Source organism: Bombyx mori, chromosome 17, assembly GCF_030269925.1.
Source record: "Bombyx mori chromosome 17, ASM3026992v2".
Lineage (NCBI taxonomy): Eukaryota > Metazoa > Arthropoda > Insecta > Lepidoptera > Bombycidae > Bombyx > Bombyx mori.
Window position 1 is genome coordinate 11,770,147 of NC_085123.1, and position 12,436 is coordinate 11,782,582.

General features: G+C 35.1%; 1 protein-coding gene across 3 annotated transcripts in view; it reads right to left on the reverse strand.

The window, feature by feature from the left end:
* Positions 1-12,436, reverse strand: part of LOC105842471 (uncharacterized) — a 120,953-nt gene that overhangs the window by 21,495 nt on the left and 87,022 nt on the right. For 2 of the 3 annotated variants that reach the window (XM_062673440.1, XM_021352138.3), the window contains exon 2: positions 11,195-11,964. The exons of the other annotated variant lie outside the window; for it this stretch is intronic. In XM_062673440.1, the coding sequence (XP_062529424.1) occupies positions 11,195-11,335 (141 nt within the window). In that variant the 5' untranslated portion in view covers positions 11,336-11,964. The remainder of the gene's footprint in view (positions 1-11,194; positions 11,965-12,436) is intronic. 3 annotated transcript variants of the gene reach the window in all.

Below are 12,436 nucleotides of genomic sequence, written 5' to 3' on the forward strand. Positions count from 1 at the left end.
TTAGCCAGACCAAGCAGAAATAATAGGTTGTGCTAAAGCCCGAAATGTTTCACTACCCAACGCCTAGTGATAGAGCTCTAAGAAATAAAATAGGTGTATTGAAATCGTGTGAACGCTCTGAACAATGCTGCTATAAATAGTAACCATTTACGAAGTTATCGCGGCTTAAAGGATAAGGCGCCTGGTGTTCTCGTATCGAGCAATGCGACTGTGCCAATGTTCAAATCTCACAAACGGATACCATTTTTTTTTTTCTAATCAAACAATACGTAATTAACGCATGATCAAGAATAACTTACACGACAAAGGAATAATAACGTAAAATAAAAATCAAATCCTAAAAATATATATAATCAATCAATCAGTGGTAGGACGTTTTGTGACTATGCACGGGTAGGTACTATCTATTTTAGCCACGTAACAGTAACCCGGTCAAGTTTGAAGAATAAAACAACTGCTATAGCAAACAGTTACTTTTCGCTTCAAAATGGAATGCCTGATTACTTTGCAGCACAAATCGGCAAATGGTAGCTACCTTTTCTATTAGAAATCAATTTTGTTCGCTCAAAGAAGTATATATATCAAGATAATAATACTCTACACTGTTTCCTACTTAGAGGGAATGTATGGATGCAGGCATTATGTGAACGATTTGTTCTAGTTTGCACTGAGTCTTCGGGTCACTGATGTTTATTTACCTACAAGCTTTGATTTGAAGCTGTAGCTTTATAGTATACTTATGTAAAAATTGTACTCATATACGGATTCGACCGTAGTTTTTTTCGTAAATCATATCTGTAAAACGTTAGAAATTATTACATAATAAAAGTAAAATAAAATATATTTTTTAAGAGATGCATTTGAGTCTTCCCGGTGAATAATTTTGTAATGAGAATGGCTCGTTACTTCCGTTAACTACATACATAATTTACAATTTAGAAATAAACAGAAATAATTAATGTATATATTTATGATTCACTAATTTTAGTACATATATTCGAGGGCATGTATATACATACATATGTATGTATAAATGTGTGAGAATTTGAGAGAAGAATGGTATACGTATTAATTGGTGTATGTGTGAATGCTTGTGCACAAAAATAAAACATTAAGAGAAGTAATTTAACAGAACGCCCCACGAAAACAAAAGCTCCTTGGGATCGGATCAAAGATGTGTCCGCGATGAAATTCTTATAAAAGGACACGTTGTATCTGCTCGTAAGATTATGTACCAATTTAGCTATATTCTGTTTGCATATAAATATATCGTTGCACCGGTTATATGTTGACAATAAGAATTAGGGGGTTGTAAATAAAGGGAGACTAACAGATGTACTGCGATAGGATAAATTTGGTACGAACTTGGAATGGGAGTAGCCACAATGTCTTTCCTTCTTCCGTTAACCAGTCAATCATCAAACGGCATTTGTTTGTGGATAATTAAAATTTGATTTAGTACATGCTTTTTTGAAGTGAAAACTTCTTTAGAATCGTTGTGATTTCAAACCGGATGCAACGGAAAAAACGACAGGTAAGAGACACAAATACAAAAATGTGTAGGATGAAGCCAGCAAAGAATGAGACAGAAATATACATACTATTTAATACAGCGCTATCTGTGAGATTTTTTAATACTAACGTGTGTATGAAAGCTCTTGTAGTGAATTTTAATTAAGGATTATACGTGAAATTAAAATATCTTTTCACAGAGGGCGCTACCTTACAATTATTTACTAATGACAAAATTTTACATATACTTAAGACATTTAGGATAATTGTATTTTGATTTTGGAAGGTTTCACTTCTACCACGTGTGAATTGCACACCTTTTTTTTTCTAACTGACAGTAGCTTTTCGGTTTTATATAGTGCGTTTATGGAAAACGATATTTTATAAGCAAATAACCGTAATTAGAGAACCTTTTGTGCTCGATTTGGATCCAAAACTACAACTTGAAATATTCAATTTGAGATTACATCCAAAACAAGATTAGTCAAAACGAGATATTTATGACCTCAAGTGTACAGGAGTGTTTTTAGAACTACTACAACATCATTTATTTAATTAAAACTCTACTCACATTTTCGTCTTTAGAAAGAATAATTTTAAAGTCTAAGATTAATATCGTATTTTATAACTGATTTTTCTTGTTATTAGTCTTTTAAAATCAGCATCATCATCATCAACAGTACACTGCTGGACATATGCCACTCCAATTGCACGTCACTGAGCACGGTCCTCGGCTTCTCTCATCCAGCTTTTGCCAGCTACCCTGCATAGATCGTCACTAATGAATGGATCGAACCATTTGTGAAGTCATCATGGCCTAAAGGATAAGACGTCCGGTGGATTCGTTTAAAGCTATGCACCGGTGCCAATTTTTCTTCTGAAATACGTACCTAACAAATGTTCACGACCGTGTAATAAAAATCAAACCCGCAAAATTAAAATTAAAATTTGCGTAATTACTGGTGGTAGGACCTCTTGTGAGTCACCACAGGTAGGTACCACCACCCTGCCTATCTCTGCCGTGAAGCAGTAATGTGTTTCGGTTTGAAGGGTGGGGAAGCCGTTGAAACTATACTGAGACCTTAGAACTCATATCTCAAGGTGGGTGGTGGCATTTAAGTTGTAGATGTCTATGGGCTCCAGTAACCACTTAACATCACGTGGGCTGTGAGCACGACCACCGACCTAGCTATAAAAGAAAAATGGGCATTAGCGTACTCTGAATATTAATCCAGCTCTCCGCGATCAACGGCATTTAAAGGGGGCGGGGCGTCTTATAAACTCGGTCAAACATGTTTTAGTATTTCCATTTGAGACATACGAACATACAGTCCACCTGATAATGAGTGATTACTATCGCCCATGGACCTCAGCAATCTTAAACCGCTATGACGTCTATAGGCTCCGGTAACCACTTAACATCGAACCAGAAAAAGGAATACGGTATTAATCATTTTGAAAATGCAAATCTCTTAGTTTAAAAATAGCTATAAATGCGGCTTTATTAATAGAACTAGCGGCCCGCTCCGGCTTTTTGTAAATAATAATGTGTTCTACAAAGCCATAGTAGATTATTTTATTCTATCATCAATAGTTTTCGCAGCGCACGTGATGTAAAGAATATTTTAGGTAATTTTTTTACACAATTTGGTTACATTATTGGAGTTTTAGTAAGGATCCCTAATTAAAAAAAAAAAAAAGAATATAGCCTATGTCACTCGGGGATAGTGTAGCTTCCAAACAGTCAAAGAATTTTTCAAATCGGTTCAGTAGTTTCGGAGCCTATTCAATACAAACAAACAAACAAATCTTTCCTCTTTATAATATTAGTATAGAAGTATAGATATGTTAGAACACAAAAGTATTATTACATCGCTTTGTGCTCTTGTTGAGTACATTCGAACGGTTGGTAGAGAAGGACGTGAAGAGGCGTCACTGAACCAACACGCTTTAAAGATGACGTTCTTTGATTTCTACAACGTGACCTTTTAGAAAGAACGTGACCTTTTGAGCTTAGAATGAATATTCATTTCTCTTTATAATTTTTTTTTTATATTCATTCCTAATAATGGTATTCTAAATAAACATCAAAGGAACATACGAAATTTATGTGTCAAATGTCAAAATCAAGAACACTTAGGTCTTTTGTACATTGAAATTTTGTTTCACAGCACTCTTGAAAGAGACTAAGCTCGGTACCTATTTATTAATACGTGAAGCAAAATTTATTTAACAAAAATTGCGCGGACGTTGGAGTATGGAATTTCCCACGCTTAAAATTATATAGAGAAGGAGTGTAAAATGCTTTTTTTTTTTTAATTATGAATAAAACTTATATTTGTTTTATTGCCTTTGTAGGCAGATGAGCATACAGTCCACATGATGTTGAATGGTTACCGTCGCCCATGGACGACACAATGCCAGGGGCAGAGCCAAGCCGCTGCCTACCGCTTAATACTCTCCACAAGCCTCGTTTGAAGAAGGACATGTAATAGCGCTCGGGAAACACCGTGGAGGAAAACTCATTCTATAGCCGGATGGCACGTGGCAAAAAAGATCTCTGGAAACGCACTGTGGCTGACCACAGTGGCTCCAAGTAGTATGGGTGAATTCTATTACGTTGGCGGGCTGTGCAATGGCAAAAACGAGATGATGGTATCATCTTAAATCAGTATCATAAAATCACATTAATCACATTAAATCAGTAAATAAAAACATGACACACTCTACCATATATTTGACACATACACGTATATATACACTCTTTTGTTTACTTTTAAAGTCTGTGGTTTGATTGAGAATAGATTAATATTGTTGATCTTTAATAAAATTTGTCTATAACTGTAGCCTTGGCGAAATCTGTGATTTAAAAAGTATTGTACTTAACAATAAAACCATAATAATATTCAAACTTATAACTTACATTATTTATGGTCTAATTTCGACTGCTGGGCGACGACTAGTATACCAGAATTGGAAATACCGAATTTATTAATGACTACCCAATTAAAACAAGATTTTTTTTTGAGTAGAGTTCAGAAAAGTTTTACTGGTGGTAGGACCTCTTGTGAGTCCGCGCGGGTGGGTACCACCGCCCTGCCTATTTCTGCCGTGAAGCAGTAATGCGTTTCGGTATGAAGGGTGGGGCAGCCGTTGTAACTATACTGAGACCTTAGAACTTATATCTCAAGGTGGGTGGCGCATTTACGTTGTGGATGTCTATGGGCTCCAGTAACCACTTAACACCAGGTGGGCTGTGAGCTCGTCCACCCATCTAAGCAATAAGAAAAAAAAGAAAGATTTGTACTGAAAAAATGATAAAACTTGATATTCCCTTTCGCTTATATTATGCATCATACTCGTTTACGAACTTAGCATTCAATTGACCGGAATAGAACAGGTAATGAGCTCGGCTAACCTCGTTACATACCGGACGAGAATCGCCTTTACGAGATGATAAATGAAGGCATTCAACCTTACCATCAGTATAGAAATAGAATAAGTGCGTCATTTTATAACGATAAATATTTGAGTACATCCTTTGAGTACTCTTTAAAGGGCATATTTAAATACAATCTAATAAGTTTTATTATTATAAATAAATTATGTTTTTACCACGCGATAACGTGTCGTCAACATGATAATGACTAATCAAAATTGGTGGCAATCAATCAATCAAATCAAATCAAACAAACTGGCGTCTGTTTGTTTCTTAAAAATCTTAAAATTTTGAATAGTTGTAATGATTTTAGAAAATTTGTCATTTTTTATTATATATAATATGAAAGACTGAAAAATGTTTTTTTTCTTTTTCATATCGACGCTTGAAAGGCAAACGTGACTAAGCGACAATAACTGCTTTGTACATAAATGATAGGCAATAACCATATTCGATGCGCAAAAAAATAATAATCTAGTTCTATTAAAATCATTTCAATCCTACAGCTACTAGCTAGATTCTACTACAGCTAGATTCGTTAAAATAAATTTTGTTTTCAGGTATTTCAACTTTAAATTAGTCTACTGTAAAGTTCACGCATTGTCGCTTTGTCACGTTTGCCTTTCAAGCGTCGATATCATCTGAAATAAATAAATAAAGGGATAAAATGTTATAATCGTTTTCCCATCGCAACTGTAATTGACCCACTGAAGTTAGGGTTATAGCATAGAAGACTTTCAATTTAAATTGTTAATTAATTTTTTTATTATTTTATATTAGCTTTCGTTTTGAATTCACTATTTAAAAACACGGCAAATTGGATAGTCAACCAATAAATAATGATATGATAAGAAATTGTCTTCAAAAACTGTTATGAAAGCAAAAATATCCATTGAAATTTTCTTAAAAATAAAATATTCTTATCCTATAAAAATAAACAGCTCCTACACTACCAGATAAATTCTATATACAATTTATTTCGAAGTCCGCATATTGTAATTAATATATTCGAAATGTAATCCTTTACGGCATATTTAAAAAAAAAACTTTGTCATGCTAATTGATTATGCGTCTCCAAGCATCTTCGTGTTATTTAGCTATTAGCTAAAAAATCTTCCCGCCAAGGGGTTGGGTAGCCCTAAGTGACACAAGCGTGGCGTGTCAAGGCCCCGCTATGCCGATATCGATGTTCTGGATCGATAATGAGCGACTCGATGACTGCCACCGATTATTGTTTTATAGTTATTGCACGTTAATTAGTTCGTAGCCGTGTTATTATCTCGAATTTTGTTCGTAGTTTAAAATCAAAATGTGTGAGAATAGGCACTAATTTAAATTTACAGTTTTATAAATAATTCAAATAGACGATGAAATTTTAAAAGCCATTTGTGGAGCTTGTGTTTGAATGAAGCTCAAATTATTGATGTTGTTGATTGATCGGTTATTTGATAATGAAACTTCGTCTAGATTTTTTTTGAGCCGGTAAACTGATCGTGCTATAGCGTCTAAATACATCATCATTACAAATTAAAATAATATCTAAAAACTAGACCGTGCCATAGCATCATTATTATGGTATTCACAAGATTTTAAATGGGCAGTGAAATTCCTGCTCATTGGCTTATATTCAACTATGATATCTATGGGCCACAGTTTAAACAGACTACATGACTTCTTCGCGTCAAGAACGTTTAGGATAGTGATACTGACTTGTCACGCACACGACGTCTTGCCATCAACAAAACGTTTGCTTAAATAATCTGTGCGTTTCATTTTAATCTGTGGAAGTAAATTCGAAAAGTCCACTGAAAAAATCTTAGTAAATGACCACCATTTTACTGCGATTATATTTCATCCCATATCATCTCATTTCATTTAATGTCTCAAATTAATTATCTTCATTTCAACATTAAAATCGTCAGTGTACAGAGTAAAATAAATCCTTTCGGCCGAATGTCTTCCCTTTGTCGTCACCTTACTTCCCTCCTCAGAAGCTACTGCATATTCAAATGAGTGCAAATAAGCCGAAAATGTAATCTACTAAATCCTGGATATTAAATATATAGACTTTTTTATTATTGCCTTTGTAGGCAGACGAGCATACGGTCCACTTGGTGGTGGTGAATAGTTACTGTTGCCCATGGACGTCAGCAATTCCAGGGGCAGAGCCAAGCCTACCGGTAGGTAATCTCCGCAGCTTCGTTTGAAAAAAGACATGTCATAGCGTTCTGGCCGTGGAGGGGACCTTATTCCAAAGCCAGATGGTACGTGGCAAAAAAAATCTCTGGAAACGCACTGTGGATGAACGTAGTGGTTCTAGGTAGCGAATTATTTGAACTCTTAACACTTTTGGCAACTTTAACTTTATTATAACTAATTGCAATAAAAATGAACTTTTATTTTAATCATACGCTTTAGAAAAAATATTTTTTCAGTCTTGTTGTCCGTTAATAATATTTCGCAGCCGTTTATCATTTTTAAATCTATGTAGTTTTATGGGAACTCTTAGTTATTCTTAAATTGAGAAGTTATCCAGTTAATCTAAGTACGGAAAATCGACTCGGAAAATCTTAAGCACTTTTTTGTCTCACTTTAATTATTTTTTTGTATAATTTTCCTAATTTCTTTATGTAGTAAGTACCCGTCGTCAGTTATTTGTTTTTCTAGTCTAAATTGTTTGCATTAACGAAATTATATATTACCTACCATTACCGTCTGAAAGGTGACTGACTACTTCAAACAAAATCAATCTCCATTCTCACACGAAACAATCGTGTCAGTGGCGTTGGAAAAAAGATACTTCGTGGTCAATAAGTAACTGTGTAAGTAAATATTCTGCCGCATCATTCAAGCGAGTACCGATCGAATAAAGAAAATATACTCTATTCGTTTTGATATAAGGTTCGATTTGAGATAAGCGGATCGTTCTTGAGGTTGGGAGGCGCATTTACAGAGGCGGCGAGGCGATAATAGCTTCCGTGCGATACTGAATGGAACTGACAGCACCCTCTTGCTTTATAAACTTACTTCAATGTTAATCGATTTTTTTTAAGCGTTCTGATAAAGAAAATGTTTTTTTTTTTTATTGGAACCAAAATCCTAACGATCTTATTCATATTTGAGCTGTTTATTTTACTATCAACTGTAGAATTATTTACTGTGTTTATTTAGCAGCTAGTGTTGCACTTTGCATTGCTAATACCCATAAACGAAGGTGAACACTCAACATCAGATTTTTTATTTATTTCTTAGATGGGTGGACGAGCGCACAGCCCACCTGGTGTTAAGTGGTCACTGGAGACCATAGACATCTACAACGTAATGCGACACCCACCTCGAGATATAAGTTCTAAGATCTCAGTATACTTACAACGGCTACCCCACCCTTCGAACCGAAACGCATTACTGCTTCACGGCGGAAATAGGCGGGGTGGTGGTACCTACCCGTGCGGACTCCCCAGAGGTCCTACCACCAGTGATTACGCAAATTATAATTTTGCGGGTTTGATTTTTACACGATGTTATTCCTTCACCGTGGAAGTCAATTGTGAACATTTGTTGAGTACGTATTTCATTAGAAAAATTGGTACCCGCCTGCGGGATTCGAACTCCGGTGCATCGCTACATACAAATGCACCGGACGTCTTATCCTTTAGGCCACAACGACTTTTTAAAAAGTTTTTTGAAAACTGAAGTCAGTCGTTTGTGGAATACACAAACGTCTGTCATCCCAATAGTCGTTGGCGCTACCGGGGTAGTAGCTAAAAGTATTACAAGATACCTAAACAAATTGGACAGCAACATTAACGTTGGTATCCTACAGAAACAAGCAGCTATTCACACATCAATTATACTTAGTAAGGTGCTTGGAGACACAGTATTCGTACATAACAGACAAGAACACTACACACAAAACACGCCACGACCGTCAGACATACAACATTCATCAAACACACAAAATCCAACAGACACCACTCAGGCAACACAACAGCCAATAACGCAGCGAGGAGGACGACGAGGAAGAAGAGGCTCTACAGTAACACACGCTGGGGTTCTCTCCATCATTTAGTAATGTTCCATTCTTTTTTTTATTTTTCACATAAAATCTCATTAAAACTTTGGGGTATAGATAGATATCTTTTTTCCTGTGGGAAACAGCATGGGATATTTATCAAAGCCAACACAAGTCGAGGAAGAAAAACAAATATTATATTATGTATAATAGCTTATTAACAAACCAGATCGAAATTCACCTTACATATCCTTGGCTACATAAAACAGAAAAAAACTAATTAACTTAGTGCCTTAATTAACTTAGTGCTTTAATTTAAACCCGAAAACAATATTTAGCACAATCTAAAGAAGCCGAGTACCTCGATACCCGATTTTGAAATAAGAATTTCATTTCCATTTGAAAAAAATGAAAAGTTACCTCAACGTTACCTTTTGTGGAATAGTACCAGTCGCAAACAATGAACAATACTGACGAACATAAAAACAATGCATCAGTCAGTGATATAATAGCGCAGACGTGTAGTGGACAATTTACCGCGCCGTGCATAGAGTGAAAGACTCGTGTTGTTTGTCATTTTTATTGCATTGTGACTAAAAGAGCACGTCAAATGCGCTTTTTCGACTGATGACGCTCACTTCGTATGCTACTTGAAAAGCGCGAGGAAGCTTTTTGAAATAAACCTGTCTGTATCTACAATGTTTTGACGTGTTGTTAAAACGATCGACACGAATGATATTATAGCACATAGAAATTTTCGTCAATTTTGGATACCTCGCGAACTTTGCGTGCTGATCGTGCTTTAAAATCCTAAGTCGCTTGAACGGCCAGTCTCAACTTTTCTTTAAAAAGTTCAATGTATTGAAAAAGAAAAAGTATATTTCGAGACGACTGCGAAAAGTTTGATTGGTTTTTATTTTGATCACAGAAAAGGTGTAAGGTTAAATTAAAAATAGTGTAAAAAAAAAAGATTTTATTGTAAAAAAAAAGCGTGGGGTCATTAGTATTTTATGAACAGATATGAGTAGAAGGGTTATTTTCATAATATCCTGAAAAGCACCCCACGCTTTTTTACAATAAAATAATTTTTTCCTACACTATTTTTAATACACATTTATTAAAATTTATTTTCTATCTTTTGGTTGGAATTTCTATAAAAGCGTATTTTTTTATTTTTTTTTAAACAATTATTTAATTTTATTTTTAATTTTTTAGTAAAATTTCAATATTTCAATATTTTTTTTAAATCTTGAGTTGTCATCGGTCCTTAATAAGTATGCGAATTTCGAGTTAATCCGACGTTTTGAAGGGGGTTTAAATCATGTTCAAAGACTCCGTTACATACTAACATACATATGTCTGAAGCTAATAAAAGCGTATTAAAAACGACACCAATATTAAAGTCTACGCTGATTTTGGCTAGATAACGGAGAATTCTGTCACATTATTATCAACTTCCAGAAGAGGACATGACCCCAATGTTCACCAATTTTTGAGTTCCTCTTCTGCCCCCATCTTACAGATTACCGAAACCTTCATAAGCTTGTCGGTCCACTTTATGGAAAATCTACCAAAACGCGCATTCCGGTGCGGAGTCACTACTCAAGATAATTTTTTCCCCAAGGTTATTTTTTCCCATGTGGCTTTTGGCAGATTCGGCATAATTTGAATGTATTAATGGGATTTATTTATATAGCATATTATTATTAATAAAAAAAGTATTGCGAATATTCTTGAAAATATATACTCACAATGTATGTTTTGTATGACCGACAGAGAAAAAAAAATCCAAACATATAACTTAGATAAACATTTAACAAAAAAACAACATCGATACGAACAAAGTCCTTCGTCCACGACGTAGTACATTTGAAGAAATTATGTTCTCACGTCGTTTCTTCAAATGCACTATCAAATTCTCTAAAATAATAAATTTTTTTTGTATCAAAATATACCAAGTTTTTCAAAACGAAATCGATTCGCCCGACTAAAGCATCCGGACGCAAGCTATCACTTACTAAACACGTTACAGCGTTTATGGTCGATTGCTTCCTGAGCAGACCGCCATTAAAATATTGGCGGTACATTCTAGACCGATTGATAGTACAAAAATTATAACTTATTTTGAGTAGAATCTTGGACGAGGGTATATGAAAAAAAAACCACATCTTTTGAAGTTCAAACATTAATATAAAGGCAGAGCGATCATGCATAGACAAAACGTAACATACCCATGAAGCAGGAGGATATCGCGGGAACGGCGCGATCGTCTTCGTGGCGACATTACTCGGTAGCTCCTGTTTGATGCCTCTTTTCAAGCGTTGTTTTCTCCTCTCCCGAGATTTAGCTCTTAGCATAAGAGCTGCCTGCATACTTGCCAGGTTTGTGGCCTTGGGGGAACGTCTGCAGAAAGTTCAGCCTCAAGCCGACTCACTGGCACGAGGCACGTTTCCGCACAGAACTTAACTTCCTTATTACGTACCGTTAAGTCTTTTAAAACCTATCCAGAGCACTTTGTTTCCTAACTAGTAATTTTTGAAAAATATTATTTAAATATTTACAAGAAAAAAACACTGATATGAACCTATATTAGTTCGATCACAGAATTTATTACTTTCGTTTTAAATCACTTTAGAATAAGAATAGAGATAGGCACGATAAAGGCAAGAAATTATCTAAATAGAAGCTAATTGATCTCTTTTATAAATTCACTTGGTTGTGTAACCTTACCCTAAGATATGTTTAGTGAGAAAAATTATACTCAAATGGAAGCGAGCGCAATTTGGCGTTTAGAAAATGTTATCTTCAATTGTTTTTTTTGGATTCATTTCGAGTCATGTTTCGTTCCTTACATCAAGTCGCAGTCTTTGGTTCTTCGAGACCTTCCATCGAACGCTAAGTTTCTCTAGGTATCGATATTTCATGGCCAACCCACTTTGATCACTTCACTGAATAACACTTGTCCGAAGATCATATTTAGCACCCGAACTCTTGAAGGCACCTAGTTTTTTTTTTTTAAAACACAAACTTTGGCAAACGGCGGGCAATTAAGGATATCTAAAGATCGGGCAGCGACATAAACAAATACACGGCATAACGTTGCATTGTCTCGCATTATAAACATGCTTAATCTAACTATTTCTATATGAAAAACATTGACATGGCATACTTACTAAACTCCGCACAGTGGCAGCTACAAAATATCGAGATTTACAAGTCAACCTAAGCACAACCACAACATAATACTTACGTCAAAATGCCCGAAAAGACAACAAGCTTTAAACTCTATTCAATACTATTTCAGCAAACGCATACATATTTCATAATCGTTTCGCATAGATCATTAACACCGATAATATTAAGTTGTAAGTACTAATACATAAATCTAGAGTGGTTTTTACGGATGTTCCCTTATAACTACTGAACCATGTATCCGATTGACTTGAAACTTGGTATCCATGTAGAAAATACAT